Genomic DNA, 16685 nt, shown 5'->3' with positions numbered 1-16685 from the left:
TTTCCGTAACGGCTAAGAGAAACGTCATGCTTAACTTTCTTCCTTGTCTTTAGAGCTAGCTTTTTTCACACTTTCCTTGGTGAAGAGGGAAACTTCGAACTGGTTTCTTAGCTTTTTTTTTTCCCTTCCCCACAAAAGAGCTGCTTCCCCTGAATTTCCTAAATGTATCGTCCTTCATGCAAGGAGCATTCCGTAAAATGGAAGGCTCGTTCTGTTGCTGAGCTCCGAGAACATTTCAACCGTCACCAGTCTCGACGTGTTTTGAACGTAGCAAGGAGACACGCTCATCGTTTCACTCATGCAGGACTGTAAGCCGATGCCACAGCCTTGTGTAGAACTGTGCTGTATGCTGATGCATTCTTTCGAAACAGGCTGCTTCTATAACGATGCTGGGACGTGATGCTCCCTCACATTCCCTTTGAGCTGCCTCTCCCAGCGTTTCTTCACCCTTGGACATGCTGGAAGGAAGTGCGGTTTTGCCATCTCTCTGGGGGATGACTAATTTCCAACAGGTAGACCTTGATGAACAACAACCGGTCACTTAGTGACTGTTTAAAGTTATGCTGAACACACACACATACACCCCCCCCAAAAAAAAAGGTACTGACCTCTGGTTCTGGAGTCCCAACAGCAGCACACTCACCCTGTGATCACTTGGCAACCAGCTTGTTTTTGCGGCTGGTTGCAGCATCCCCCAGTCACGTGATGTGATTGACAGTGTTTACCCATAGAATGCATCAACCGCTTTAACAACCAACCACAAACAAAAAAAAGGTCTTAAATCGGGTCAGCCATATGGGTGCCTCGAGTTACAACCATTATAACTTAACGACAGAAATTCCAGGCTCTCTTATGGCTGTAAGTCAAGGGCCACTTGTACATGTGAGATTGTAAAGCTGGCTCAGATTGTGACTGCAGCTCTTAAGAAGCCTAGGAGAATGGACTACATACAACACAAAACTGGGGCTCCTGAATCCATAAAAGGTTACGATTCGTCCCTTTGCTCAATCCATTAATTAATCCATGATAGCAGTGTTCCAGTATCTCAGGGGCTGCCACAAAGAAGAGGGAGTCAAGCTATTCTCCAAAGGACCCGAAGGCAGGACAAGAAGCAACAGATGGAAACTAACCAAGGAGAGAAGCAACCTGGAACTAAGGAGAAATTTCCTGACAGTGAGAACAATCCGTGGAACAACCTGCCTCCAGAAGCTGTGAATGTTTTTAAGAAGAGACGACAGCCATTTGTCTGAAATGGTATAGGGTTTCCTGCTTGAGCAGGGGGTTGGACTAGATGACCTCCAAGGTCCCTTCCAACTTTACTATTATGATTATGATTAAACGAGTGGCACAAAAGCAAACCTTTTTGAATTTGGCTGGACATACGGTACTGTATAAAAACGTGGGTTTTTTATAGTTTATTCCAGGACTCAGATGCCAACTTTAAGAATGAACGTAGTTTACAATCCGTACAGCAAAACAAAAGTCTACATTTTCCAACCACCACGAAGTTTCCTGATTGAGATCAATATAATTTTGCCCTCTAACAGCGGCGACTGTTTAAAGAGCCAGCTCATCGTCTTCCTTATGAAGACACAGATTGACACAGATACTTAAGACCTGCTTAAAAAGCAATTGGCAAGGGGGCCATTTCCCCCACCCCCACTCCCCAAAAGGATTTGGAAGGAGTTGAAGAGAGTTGGAGAACCTCTTTTCTATTATGAGAGGCAGAACCCTGTTTTATATGGTTTAATAATGGCTAAAGGAGGAGGGGATGTGTGTGTGTGTGAGAGAGAGAGAGAGAGAGGGAGAGCGGATAGCCTCAAGAATGGCCATCCTCCAAAATGTCTGTGAAAATCAAGATATTTAATGCTGATCAAAACTTGCTAGTTCTCACTCTTTCAATCAAGAGAAGTAACGGCCATGCCTTTATCTGCCAAACTTCGGCTAATATTCTACACTTTTAGCCAGTGTGATTGGCTACTTCCCTGCCTGTCTTCTCAAGCTAAGATCAAGACTTGAATTCTATTTTGGGAGGGGGATTATTTTTACCTATCCATCCCACAAAAGCAAGACTTCCCTCCCCCCCAGTTCCCCCCCCCACACTATTTTTTGCCCTGCCCAATCCAGAGAGGGTCTGCCCACCCCCTTACTCTGCAGCCCACAGCCAGCCATTTCTCACACCCTTGTTTTAGACATAGCTTAAAGGAAGCAGAGTCTTCTCCAAGGAAGCCGGTCCTGCGAGCTCTTCTGAGCTCTTCTGAGATTTGGGTGCGTAAGGAATGAAGAAAAGGTTCTCTTAAGATGGTTGCATGCTAAATCTGCAATTTCTTATCCAATTCAGCCAGGAGACCCTGGATGTCGCAAACAAAGCGGTAGACGTAGCGCTGACCGCTAGTCTTGTGAATGATGTTCTTGTGGTAATAATAGCGCAGCCCCCGACTCAGTTTCTCATACGTCATGCGGGGCTTGTTCTTGCGTTTGCCCCAGCGCCTGGCCACCTAGCAGGAAACGAGAGGGAGGGGGGACAGAGGGGAAATGAGCAGGCAGTCCATTGACACTGATAACCAGAAACCTATTTTATCCCAAGTCATTGCTCAAGCGTTGCTAGTTCTGGCTTGTGGCCAGACAATACACACATGCTGCATTGCCTTGGCCTGTTGTGGCTAGCACAGCATCTCAGGCTAAAGCAGAGAGCATTATAGAAATTGGGGGAGTGGGAGGGGAAGGACCACAGTAGATGAGGCCGTGATATTTCTTTCTCTGGAGGTTTACAGGCAACGGAGTCCATTAAACTCACTGTACTGCTTGCTTTATGATGGCGAGAAACCTCTGGTCTTTAATAAAGGGGATTGGGATGCTAAGGGACCAAGTTAAGCCCTGAGTTGTTTGTACGCCCTAATCCAGGGGTAGGCAACCTTGGCACTTTTATGACTCGTGGACTTCAACTCCCAGAATTCCTGAGCCAGCATGGCTCAGCATGGAAACCTCTTCATTTGCCCTCAGCATGGCTGGCTCAGTAATTCTGGGAGATGAAGTCCACAAGTCATAAAAGAGCCAAGGTTGCCTACCCCTGCCCTAATCCTAGGCCATGATTTGTTGGATTAGCCACAATTAGTTTCATGCAACCCATTAAGGCAAGCCATCCATGCCCACATCTAAAACCTGCTGCAGTGCATACACTTGCTCAGCTTCCTTTTTCCTGTTGCACATTCATAGGGACTAAGCACTTGATTTAACAAACACGAAACCATGTCATCCTGAGGACCACGTCCCCATCCAAATCCCAGTTGATGTATTCCTGAGAGATCCTTTGCCACAAGTGAAGGGCACCCTGGGTTGTGTAAATGAGGGGAGGGCGAGGGGGACTCACCTCGTGTGGGTCACAGAGCTTGAATTCCCAGTCGTTCCCTGTCCAACGGATGAGGGCTTGGCAGGAGCCATCTTGGAGAAGCTCCAGCAGAAAGCGCCATAACTGAATTGGCCCGGCCCCTGCCAGAAAAATAGGAGATGAACAGGGGCGATTGGGAAACAGCTATTATTTGCAACCAGAAAAAAAATAAGGGCCTTCAGGCATGCCACTTAAAAATAGGGGAAAGAAAGAAAAGAAAAAAAAGAAAAAAAGAAAAGGGAAGGAAGGAAGGAAGGAAGGAAGGAAGGTAGGAAGGAAGAAAGGAAGGAAGAAAGAAAGAAAGAAAGAAAGAAAGAAAGAAAGAAAGAAAGAAAGAAAGAAAGAAAGAAAGAAAGAAAGAAAGAAAGAAAGAAAGAAAGAAAGAAAGAAAGAAAGAAAGAAAGAAAGAAAGAAAGAAAGAAAGAAAAAAAAGCAATCTGAAGAACCTTGAAAAAAGATGGTCTGCTTAAATGACTTGAGTTTCTCTGCAAACAACTGAAAATACTATATAGTTCAGGGATCTTCAGACTTGGCCCTTTTATGACTTGTGGACTTCAGGTCCCAGAATTCCTCAGGCAGTGCCTGGCTGAGGAATTCTGGGAGTTGAAGTCCACAAGTCATAAAAGGGCCAAGTTTGAAGACCCCTGATATAGGTGGTCCTTGACTTACGCCTATTTCTTCAGTGACCATTCAAAGCTTCCACGGCATTGATAAAAGTGACTTGTGACCAGTCCTCATGGCCATTGCATGAGTGCTTGGCCACCGGCACATGTTTACGATAGTTGCAAGCATCGCAGGGTTCGTATGATCACCATTTGTGATTTTTCCAGCTGGCTTCTGACAAGCCAAGTCAATGGGGAAGCTAGATCTGCTTAACAACTGCAGTGACTTGCTTAATAAACGTGGCCAAAAAAAAGGTCATAAAATGAGCTGCTCCTCACTTAACAGCCGCCTTGCTTAGAAATGGAAAATCTGGTCATAAGCCAAAACTACTCCAATGCTACAAAGGATTCTGTTGCAACCTACTCCTCACCCCACCCCAAATTAGGCAATGGGTAGCACTTCCAAGCTCTATCAACCACTTTCAATATATATTTTTTTCTTCCTTTATCACTGCATTCAAAAGCTCCTGTCAAAGTAGGCTACCAGAGACTGTATCCAAAAGCCAGAGGGATAGAATGGCAGATCCCCAGATCCTTTCCTAGTTTTAGAATCGCTAGTAAGAAGCCACATCATACCTGCCAGTTGATGGGGCAAAAAAAAAAAGGATTATCTGCATTTGATCTTAATGACCGGGCAAAGAATTTAAAAAGTCGTGTAAGACTTGGAAGTTTAGTGTCAGCACATTATTAGGTTTCTGATATTCTCCGACCTCAACCTTACCTGCCTGAGGAGCTGCTCGGACATCACCCCTGAATTGTATCGGAAGAGGAATGGGAGGGAAGAAAGGAGAGGAGAGAGGGAAGAGAGTAGAGGAGGGGGAAGGAAGTAGGAAGGTTGGAGGGAAAGAGGAGGAGAGGTGGGGAGAAACGGGAGGGGAGTGGTGAGGGAAAGAGGAGAGGAGAGGAAGAAGAGGGAAGTAGGAAAGAAAGGAGAAAGGGAGAAAGAAAGGAGAGAAGAGGGAAGAGAGAGAAGGAGGGTGGATACAGTGAAAGGGGAAATGGACGAGCAGCACCCAAACCTACGTGTATGTATGGCGATATATAATACCTACAGCATTACTGATATAACAAATGTTAAATACCTGAAAAAATGTTTAAATTTCATTGGTTAGTTTGTGGTATATTAAAGGAACTGTGAAAAATAAAATAAAATAAAATAAACCTTACCTGCCCGATCTCTAGGTAAAGTATTGGTGTTCCTGCTATCAGCCTGGTCTCTGCGTTCCCGTTTTTTCTGGCTCCTGATTGGTGAATCACATTGACAAGAATCGCTGTCCAAGGCACTGGATTGGCTGCCTGAATCGGGACCAAGGGACTCAATCCAATGTTCTAGAGATAACGGCAATGGATGAAGGGAATCAGGGAAGTTAGCATGAAAGCTAGTGATCAAAATCTTACAGAAGGACAAGAACCACATACACACTGCTTGCGTTCACACAATCCCTTTAACCAGTTCCTTAAAGGCCCAATAGCATTTGGTACAAATGTAGCTAAGTTTGCTTTAAAGCAGCACATGGTTGGTTGGCTGGTTGGTTTATGATTCAGATTATTGTAGAATTCATAGAACTCCATCTGACTGGCCCGAAGTCACCCAGCCAGCTTTCACGCATAAGGCAGGACTAGAACTCACAGTCTCCTGGTTCTTAGTCTGGTTCCTTAACCTCTAGAGCAAATTATAGTATTCTGATTAGAAGTCAGAAATCTTTGCTAGAAACTGTGTTGGCCTAATTCTTGCATTAAAACACATTAATAAGACTGAATGGCTGTACGTACCGGCTAGCCAGGATACTCAGAACATCCCATCCCTTAACATCGGGGACGAGTTACTACCCCCTGTTGATAGGGCCCGCAACCTGGGTGTCCTCCTTGACTCGCAGCTCTCCCTGGAAGATCACATAGGAGCTGTGACCAAGGGGGCCTTCTCCCGGGTTCGACTAGTTCGCCAATTACGGCCTTATCTGGACCTGGATGCCTTACGTACAGTCACCCATGCTCTTGTGACCTCTCGCCTAGACTACTGTAACGCTCTCTACTTGGGGCTGCCCTTGAGATCCACTCGGAAGCTTCAACTGGTGCAAAGTGCAGCGGCGCGGACACTCTTGGGAGCCTCCCGATACTCCCATATCACACCTCTCCTCCGTGCGCTGCACTGGCTTCCAGTTGCCTTCCGTGTGAAGTTCAAGGTGCTGACAATGACATACAAAGCCCTACATGGCATGGGTCCGGACTACCTGCGGGAGCACCTTCTGCCAATGTCAGCGCCCCACCGCCCTGTGCGCTCCCACAGAGAGGGCCTCCTCAGGGTGCCACCGCTCAAGGAATGTCGGCTGGTGGCCCCCAGGGGGAGGGCATTCTCAGTGGGTGCGCCAGCCCTCTGGAACAGCTTGCCAACCGAAATCCGGATGGCCCCCGACCTCCGCACCTTCCGGCGAGAATTAAAAACTTACCTGTTCCAGCAGTCCGGCCTGGCCTGATAGCTCTTATTGGGGTCCCAGTTTGTATTTTACTAGTGTTTGTTTTTCATTACGGTTCATTCTGTATGCCTATCTTATTCTGTACACCGCCCTGAGTCCCTCGGGAGAAGGGCGGTTTATAAAAACAAATAAATAAATAAATAAATAAATAATAAGCATGAGGTGGGGAACTTGGGGGTTCAGTGTACATTGATGGAGCTCAGCCACTACTGCCTTAGCATCTTGAGTGAATTCAGCCACCACACTAGGCCATCATATGGTTCAGAGGTTGAGACAGAGAATATTATGAACCACACCAACTGCGCTCCCTTAATCTGGTTTAAAGTTAAACACATTGAGTGAGCGCAGTGTTGAGGAGAAGCAGGATGTCTTACTCAAAATTAGCATTATGCTAATTTCGTTTTCATCATTCACATTCCACATGGTGAAAAAGGAATTGCGTTTGCTTTGGGTTTTCAAAGGATAAGTCTCGATGGGGAGATGCAGAATTCTGGCATCTGCTTTAGTGATGACTTGGCCAAGGGATGTTGCACTGCTGGTTGAGGAATTCTGGGAGTTGAAGTCCATCCATCGTAAAATTCCTGAGGTTGAGAAACACTGCTCTAAGATTCTGAGATGAGCAAATGATAGGGCCTTCTTATGCTGCCATTAAATCCCAGAAATTTCTCATGGAACTCTTTTTAGGTTAAGATGTGAAAGAGTGACATACATGCACACTCACAAAATCATGTTGTTGTTGTTGTTGTTTAAAAAAAAACCCAAAAATCAAATAGCCCCTTCAGCTACCTAGCAATGATAATGCAAGCTGTGAAACACCGCCAAAGAAAATTCTAAAGCATGTTGAAAATGAATTTTTAAAAATCACGAACTGTCACGGAGGATAGTTTGGAGGACAAGAATCATACAAAGACATGCAAATGGGAGATTGTACCTTCCTTCGGCTGCTCTTGGTGATCTCCCAGAGGAAGCTGAGCAGAAGACACCTGTTCTCCAGGAGAATCAGGATAGAGAACAAACCAAGGCTGAGGAACTGGTGGGGGGCAGCTGGAGCCCTCAAAGCTGTGGGGTACACTGTCTTGTTGGAGCACCGTTCTAGAAGCTGCGGGAGATAAAAGGCACAGGTGTCGTCAGAATCATGGGAGAATGGTAGTCCTGTCACTTTTCTCCCCTGGTGTCTACCTATAATCATAGGTGCCTACTGGAGGCAAGAATTCCAGGTTGTAAACATCCTCAGGCTGCAGTCTCTGAAGAGAACAGCTTCTGGTCCTAAGAGTCAAAAGACCTTGAAGGAATTCAGGCTCTTTTTACCTCTCTCCTAAACAGATGTTGCGGTACAGGTGTGCCAGCCCAACAAGGTAGACCAGATTAAGAAACCAATGCCGTATAGATCATGATTACTTTGGAACAGCTCTAGTAACAGAGTCTTGCAAGTCTGGATGTTCTTCCTCCTCTCTCCTTTTATTTTTGTGTGAATTAGAGAGGGGCTGATCTGAAAAACGTTTCTCATATTATTTTCTTGATATTTTCAGGCTCAAACTGCACTTCTCTGACACTGGCTTGGTAGCAACTCTTTCCCCCGTCTGTAGGTTATTCTTACAGACCATGTCACCTTCAAGGCCAGTCCCTGTGTCCTCTACACAGGGAGAAAACAGAGCACATATTTATTAAGCGCTTGAGTAGGGTTTGCCTGAGTCACAATTGCCTGGATTCACGCGCTGCACTCAGCCATAAGCTGGGATTTATGAACCATGATAGAATGTGCATAAGACTTCAAGCTGGATTGTGGTTTGATCCGTTGGGCTTAGGATGCCAGCCACCATTTGACTCACCCCTCCAAATGTAAGGGAAAATTTAAGCAGAACGATGGTAAGATCTGTACAGATCTGAGGACCGATTTACCTATTGAGGCTATGGGTTGTCCACCTCTAGAAAGTTTGAAGAAAATGGACAATCAACTCTCATGAATGGTTTAACTGGTTCTCCTACACATTGCAGAAGGTTGGACTAGATCAGGGGTAGGCAACCTCGGCTCTTTTATGACTCATGGACTTCAATTCCCAGAATTCCTGAGCCAGCTATGCTCCCAGGAATTTTGGGAGTTGAAGTTCATGAGTCATAAAAGAGCCGAGGTTGCCTACCCCTGGACTAGATGATCTCGTAGCCTATTCCAACTGTACAACTTTCCAATGCTCTGATCAATGAGTGCTGGAGATTTCTAATAAGTGCCTTGTCTGGAAAACTTCAAAAGAATTCTCATCCACGTATAATGAAAATTGCCTTTTATGCTATACCTATAATACTCCTGTTGTAGTAGTACGGTAGTAGTTATTATTCCTCCAATCCTCATCCACATTTCAGATATATAGCATTTAGCAATAGCACTTAGACTTATATATCGCTTCACAGTGCTTTACAGCAGGGGTCCCCAATCTTGGCAACTTTAAGACCTGTGGACTTCAACTCCCAGAATTCCCCAGCCAGGCATGCTGGCTGGGGAATTCTGGGAGTTGAAGTCCACAGGTCTTAAAGTTGCCAAGGTTGGGGAATCCTGCTTTACAGCTTTTTTAAAGTGGTTTACAGAGGCAGCATTTTGCTCCCAACAATTTGGCTCTTCATTTTACTGACTTCAGAAGGATGGAAGGCTGAGTCAACCTTGGGCCAGTCAGAATTGAACTGAGTTAGCCTGCAGTACTGCATTCTAACCACTGCACCACCACAGCAACATGGCAACTCCCATAATTCCCAGAGAGTTGCGTTGGCAGGGAACCATGGGAGTCATAGCCTAGCCCTTCTAAAGGGGAACAGTTTTGGGGAAGGCTAATAACTGGCAGCCTTACAACATTTCAGCAAAGTTTTTTAAACCTTCACTTCCTCTTGTTCCTTTAACTCCAAATTGTCTCAGCTGAAAGAGAGTGCTGGCTTTTATTGTGCTGTTATGCCGCGTCTTGCTCTGTCTTGCTGCAAAGCCACCATCAATTTAACTAATTTCAAATAGGAGTCCATAGAATATATATATATTTTAAAAAAAGGGGATAATAAGGGGAGAGTAGCTTTGTTTAATCATCCCAACACACGTATGCATGTACTTAGCCATCTAACCAAGTCATTGCGTTCATGTACTGAGAAATACCCATAAGGACTTGTGACATAGCTCATTTCACTTCCCTTTAAATAGGTACATGTAAGGTATTCTTTCTTAGCTGTACCATTCTCAAAAGGATTCATTGAAAGGTATACTGATGAGCCTAAAGAAATTTTTCACCTTCACTGAATGTGCAGCGATGGCTAAGCTACAGTATAGAGTTATCATAGGACCAAATTTAAGCAGGAATGAATCCCCTGTATAAGTCACGTTACTAGCAAGGCAAATTTAGATATCTGCCATACGGCTTCCAAAGAAAATAAGGAAAGAAGCTAAATTTAAAAAAAAACCCACAGATGGAATTATTTAAACAGATATGAGCAAACATGCCCAATGTTTATGATTAAATATGAAAAGTATAGCATAAATATTTATGTGTCCCAAAGGTTCTGTTCAAAAAAACAACTGGACTTAATATTTAGGTAATGAAGGACAGATTGTGTCATCAAATTCTTTACTGCAGCATTTTTACTTTGATCTATTTCTTTATTTTGCCTTTTATATTTTTATTTTTCACTCTTTGGGACCCTTTAAGGTTCTGCAGTTTAATAAACAAAAAATTAAAACTTTTTGTTTTGATGTGATTCTTTTTTTTTGTTTTCAAAGAAAACATATACACACAAATGCAAAATAGAAAACAGATCAAGAACATAAAAGAAAAGCCCAAAAAGGGGGTCTAAAATCTCAAGAAGTTTATAATTTTAAGCTGCAATATTAATAAATGGTTGAATATTTTAGCCTAGAGGGCTAAAAATCATGGTTAAGCTTGAAGCAAAGGATAAATATCAAGAATCACGGCCAACAGAGTATAAATTGCCACATGAAATTAGAAGCTACAAAAAAATGAGTCAAAACTGAGCATCTCTTTTGCTTTAAATTTTCCAAATATTGAAGTTTGAATCAACTTTCGGTAAGGTTTGAGTCATTATGTGTGAGTTCAGCAGCCACTTTAAATGTATTTAATAAATAAATGAATCTGTTAATCCTCATTTCCCGTCAAATGAGGATTTGATAGTTATGAGAGTATAAGCCCCACAATTCTTCTTCACCATGATGTAAAGAAGATTTTGAGATTCTAGAGGGAGTGCAGAGAAGAGCAACAAAGATGATTGGGGGACTGGAGGCTAAAATGCATAAGGAACGGTTGCTGGAATTGGGTATGCCTAGTTTAATGAAGGGAAGGATGAGGGGGGACAGGATAGCAGCGTTCCAATATCTCAGGGGCTGCCACAAAGAAGAGGGAGTCAAGCTATTCTCCGAAGCACCTGAAGGCAGGACAAGAAGCCATGGATGGAAACTAACAAAAGAGAGAAGCAGCCTAGAACTAAGGAGAAATTATCTGACAGAACAATTAATCAGAAGAACAACCTGCCTCCAGAAGCTGTGAATGCTCGAACACTGGAAGTTTTCAAGAAGAGACTGGACGGCCATTTGTCTGAAATGGTATAGGGTTTCCTGCCTGAGCAGCGGGTTGGACTAGATGACTTCCAAGGTCCCTTCCATCATCATCATCATCATCATCATCATCATCATCATCATCATCATCATTATTAATAATAATTTCCCACTAAGTATTTCCTTAGTGCAGGGATAGGCAACCTTGGCTCTTTCTTGACTGGTGGACTTCAACTCCCAGAATTCCTGAGCCAGCCATGCTGAGGGAAAAGGGAGAGGTTTCCATGCTGAGCCATGCTGGCTCAGGAATTCTGGGAGTTGAAGTCCACAAGTCATAAAAGAGCCAAGGTTGCCTACCCCTGCACTTAATGCCACAAGCTTTCTTCCCTCTCTCTCCTTCCAAGTATCAGCCAAAACTCACCACCATGGTATGGTTCTCTGTAGTCTGGATCAGAAGAAACTTGCTTCAATTCCATGATGGTCTTGGTATACTCAGGAAAGCCTCAAAAAGAAGGGAGATAATTCCATTAATGTTTATTCTTGCAGTGACGGTATGTGGTGTTAGGGATGATGCAGTAACTGCTGTTTATAATTCTATTGCTAAAGTGATACCTAGGGTTGTTAATACATGATTTCTTGAAAATTGATGGATAAGCAGCTTGTGAAAAAACCAGAGACTTTATTTCTATATACGATCAAAGCAGTGAGACCTTTGCAAGCACAGAGATAGAAGGAGGTGTGGATTCTCACAGTGGAAGAATGGATGGTGAGATTAATGGAGCTGGCTGAAATGGTGAAACTAAAAACCTTGATTAAAGAGAAGAAAACTTTGGAGACCACTTTTGAACTTCTCTCTTGAAAAGGGGAAAAAATGAACTTTTAATTTGGGGACTTGATGACAACTCTTCATGATTGCTAAAAATAAGGAGAGAAAAAGTGCCAAGAATAAAAAAAGAATAGGAAAGGAGTAACATAATTTTTCTAGACATTTAATAAAGTATATTTGAAATAGAATATCCAACAGTCATATTCCTATCAAAATTAGAATACTGCTTTATATTTAAAGAGAATGTTTAGTACAATTTAAATTCAAATCTCCATGAATCAGCCTCCACACTATTCTTAATTTTGTTTAATCCCTTCCTTTCAGATTTTCTTTACATGTCTAAAATAAAGTCTTAGAAAAGAGAAAATAAAATCGTTCCTGCTTGAACTTTCATAACTGTAATGGATAAAAGGGATGGAAAGGGGAGAGGAGAAATGCAGATTCATGCACCCTCTTCAAATTAAGAAGGAATTCTGATAGAGCACCGGTTGGGATAAATAATTTGGGATTCTGATGCTATGACTACATCCCAACTTCCTCTACTGTCCGGAATGCTATTTACCTTTTAAGCCAAACGATTCATGACATGTCATCGCCTTCTCAAAACCTTCCAGTTCAGCAAGGTAACTTCCCCCAGTCCAGCTTGGCAGCTCCTGCACCATTTCATGTTCTGGTAGAAACCAGGAACCTACGTCACCAAAATCATCTTGGAAAATCTTCCTGTACTCTTCCAAAAAGTCTTGTGGAATGTAAAGAGAGAAAACAGAATGTAAGAGGTGTCCATATTCTTCACTGTGCACCCAGACCCATTGCTGGAATTAGCCTGGGCTGATCGGTGGGTTGAGATAGCCCCAGCCCGCTGTTCTCTCTGTATTTGTGGCCCGATTATTCGTGCAGGACACAAACATGAAATAATGTTTATTTCTTTGAAGCCGATGCCACAGCAAATCGGTAGATCTGGCAACCTTGGTAGATCTTTAAAACAACAGTCTAAGCAGGATCAGACCTGACTGGGATGGGACACCACCAGAAAATGTCAGGTTTCAAATAAATGAACGACCGAATACAGGCAGTCCTCAACTTCCGATCACAACTGAGGCCAAAATTTCTGTTGCTAAGTGAAACATTTGTTAAGTGAATTTTGCTTCATTTTACGGCCTTTCTTTCCACACTTGTCTAAGTAAATCGCCGTAGTTGTTCAGTTAGTAGCACGGTTGCTAAATGCATCTGGCTTCCCCATCGACTTTGTTTGTCAGAAGGACACAAAATGTGATCACATGACCCCAGGACACTGCCACCATCATAAATATGAGTCAACGGCCACACGTCTGAATTTTAATCACCTGACCTTGGGGATGCCGCAACAGTCTTAAGTGTGAAAAACGGTCATAAGTCACTTTTTCAGTGCCGTTGTAACTCTGAATGGTCATTAAATGAACTGTTTTGAGCTGAGGACTATTTGTAAGCAAACTACCACCCAAGAAGAAGGCAGGACAACCCCTTTTCCATCTTGTTGTCAGAAAGATCCTATGGATGTAATCAACAGAAGCTGAGCTCAGCTCTAATGAATCTCTACCTTTTCTTTCACTTTCTAGCCAAATGCCATATTGGACAGAAATCTGGCTAAAAGAGTGAGCCATCTGACTGCCAATCTTTTATCAACTCTCCAAAAGGTGAGCAGAAGGGGTCCAAATTTGAGGTGAGAAGAAGCCAGCCAAGGACCAAGTTTTTAAATGCACCAAATCAGGCCATGAGCTTTAGAGAAACACCCTTCCCCCCCCCCCCCCACGGTTGCAATCCTATAGAAGACCCAGTTGGGCGGCCGCTACAAAAATTGATGACTTTTCCATTCTCAGCTCTCCTCCTTCATCCTTTGTGGTCACGTGTCCCAGAGTGGAGCATACGCAGACACCCCTGGCTTTCCAGTTACACATATATTCACAAACAGGTGGCCACATCTGGGGAAGGATTTGGCAAGAAGAAGACACGCTCTACCGGTTTCCTCTGTTCGGAATAGAGGTGCAGGCAGTTGCCAAGGCCAACTTAGTGGCCTGTCAAAAACAAGACGAAATGGTTGTTTCATTTCCCAAAACAAATTAAAAGCCTCTCTTACCTGTTCCTTCAATCTCTGCTCCAGCAGGGACCATTTGTACTGGGTTATCCCTCCAACTTTCTGGCCCAGACTCCATATCTGCAATTCATGGAGAGAGGCAAATATAATCCCCACCTCACTTCCTGCAAGACCATCTCTCGTCCTGCTTGACTCCCAGCCAGGAGAGCAGGTAGATGGTCCATGTTCATCCCTCAAGGTGGAATGATCTGGAGAGAGACATGATTAAGACTGCCCACCCCAAACCAGGACTATAGCCCCCATCTGCCTCCGAGTGTCATTTCTGAAAATAAATAAATGCTCTCGCCTGCCTTCAAAACATCATGAACAACGTTTCAATTATTTACAACTGTATAATAATGTTAGACTGCATTCATAACGCGGGTTTCTCTTAACGTGAGCTCTTAGTCCAACTTTCCATCATCTGTTAAATAATCAGTCGTTCACTATGGACAGAAATTACTGTAATTCCTTATCATGCCTTCTGATTTAAACTGTGCTGATTGTTGCCGTTGTTATTTCCATGCTAACCGGGTTTTAATAATGACCTGATTTTTTTAATGATATAAATTGTTCACTTATGTAAAACTAACTAATGAAACATTGCAAATTCTTATCTAACACACGCATATATGTAGATACATATGATACTCAGTTATATAAAACTAAAAATATTTTTTTAAAAAATATCGGTTAGATATATTTTGCAAGATCCAGGGACATGTATATTTGCCTTCATTAATAAAATATTTTATCTATACATAGATTTAGATTTGTACACAAATACATAAATATGCTATTCGGTTATGTAAAACTGTTTTGTGAACTATTAAAGATTCTTATGTGTATATATAAAATGGAAATTTATAACACAGAAATATAAATGAAATGTTATATATCTAATCATACCCTTCCAGAAAATGGATTTATTCTGTAACTAAATTCAATAGTTAAAACCAAGCTAGAAACAAGCCGTAGGTGGCATTGGGGAGAATTTTTTTTTGGGGGGGGACCCACCTAACCTCTAGTGAAAAGAATGAACTGAATCAGATTTTCCCAATTCAGCATCATCCAAAACATGTTGGCAACTCCCAGAATTCCTTTGGCCATGATGTTCCAGATGTTTGCAATCTCAACATTTCTTTGGGTTCCTGGCTAAGAAAGGCTAAATTAAATAGACTTTATCATATATCAGACTGCAGATACTAGATATTAAGTCTGGCATTGGTTGCGTGCAACCAACATATTTTTGCATTAACTTTCACACACTCACAGACACATCACTCCAACACAATTGTTGCCTCAGCCCCTGATTTTACTCACCGCTTTGCAGTGGTCTCTTATGGGATGGCTGGTTTGGAGAAATTTCTTGCGGGTAAACAAATCCCAAAGATTGAGTGGCACAAAATATCTTCTGCTCCTTGGAATTGGGAGAAGTTGGGAGAAGAATAGTTACACCTAGGTGTATCTCTGACCAAGTGGCTTTATGCTGCTTTCCTCATACAAGTATTGACCGGTGCTTATCCCTTGCCAGGGGTCTCTACCATTCCCCCCACCCACCCAACTTTTCTCTCTGTATTCATATCCTTGTACTTCTTTGCTCCCATTGGTTGAATGAAGGAGCAAGTTTCGTGACTTTTTCTGTGTTTTTGAGGGGGGGCGAGGGGGACAGAGGCAGACGGATTTTCCATGTCAGCACAGCCAATGTGTGTGTCTGTGTGTGTGAAAGAGACAGAAAGAGAGAGAGAGAGAGAGAGAGAGGAGAGGGAGAGAGTGTGTATATCACGACTTTGCAATCCCGGAGGGGTGACCAGGTGGCCAAATTTCAGACACAGAAAAAAAGGTCGTGAGAGGAAGTGAGGGGTGTTTATCTCTCAGGAACAAAATACAGTTCACCAAATCTTCCAAGCAAGCTAGTCCTCCCAACTCCAATCAATCTTCACAGGAGACACCGTGACTTCCTCCAAGGCCTGCCCTAAGACAGAAAAGACTAATTTTCTCACTGCGTCAAACGCCTGCTAACCCAGGTTTATTATTCCTGAGAGCCAAGGCTGTTTACCTAGGATGCTGAAAGAAGAACATTCAAAGAGTTACAGACAGCTCTTCCTAAGCTGTTGGACCACCACTCTCAACCAGCCATGCAAGTTCAAGGGAGGGAGAGCTAGAATTCAACAAAGCTCTAGAAGGAACTAAGTTGACCAACTCTACAGTTATATCTACATGCTGTGCTTAAGAGTAGGAGAGGTGAGCTTAACAAACACCAGCAAGGAGAAGAGGATTGGATCAGAATCATAACGTGGGAGGGAAAGTGCGCTGGCTATGCCTATCCAACACCCAACTGAATTGTGGTGAGATATTTACCCACAAAACAAGCAAGATATCCTCACCTCACCTCCCCTTGGTGCTCACAAGCACCTTCCTAACACAACGGTGACCTGTATTGAGAAACAGGAGTTGGGGGGGGGGGGGTAGGACAAGCATTTAAAAAACTGAGTCTGGTTGCATTGTAGCATTGTAGCATTGTAGCCTCCTTAAGTAACACCAGCTGCCTGCAATTAGTGCAGGTTCGAGTCTCACCAGGCTCAAGGTTGACTCAGCCTTCCATCCTTCCCAGGTAGGTAAAATGAGGACCCAGATTGTTGGGGGCAATTAAGCTGACTTTGTAATAATGCCGCTTGGGGGTGTGTG

General features: G+C 43.2%; 1 protein-coding gene across 1 annotated transcript; it reads right to left on the bottom strand.

Annotated features, from left to right (window-relative positions):
• Nucleotides 1–2118: 2118 nt before the first annotated feature.
• Nucleotides 2119–15477, bottom strand: ETV2 (ETS variant transcription factor 2). The gene is made up of 8 exons (XM_083369550.1): nucleotides 15321–15477; nucleotides 14001–14078; nucleotides 12450–12626; nucleotides 11483–11563; nucleotides 7456–7623; nucleotides 5218–5379; nucleotides 3371–3489; nucleotides 2119–2498 (listed from the first exon to the last, which is right to left on the bottom strand). Exons 2-8 carry the CDS (start codon nucleotides 14074–14076, stop codon nucleotides 2313–2315), a joined length of 969 nt encoding a protein of 322 aa, XP_083225676.1. The 5' UTR covers nucleotides 14077–14078; nucleotides 15321–15477; the 3' UTR covers nucleotides 2119–2312.
• Nucleotides 15478–16685: the final 1208 nt, after the last annotated feature.

This window comes from Vipera ursinii, assembly GCF_947247035.1.
Source record: "Vipera ursinii genome assembly, chromosome: 9".
In the NCBI taxonomy this organism is placed as follows: domain Eukaryota; kingdom Metazoa; phylum Chordata; class Lepidosauria; order Squamata; family Viperidae; genus Vipera; species Vipera ursinii.
The sequence above is the reverse complement of the archived record's forward strand: the minus strand, read 5'-3'. Positions and strand labels throughout refer to the sequence as shown.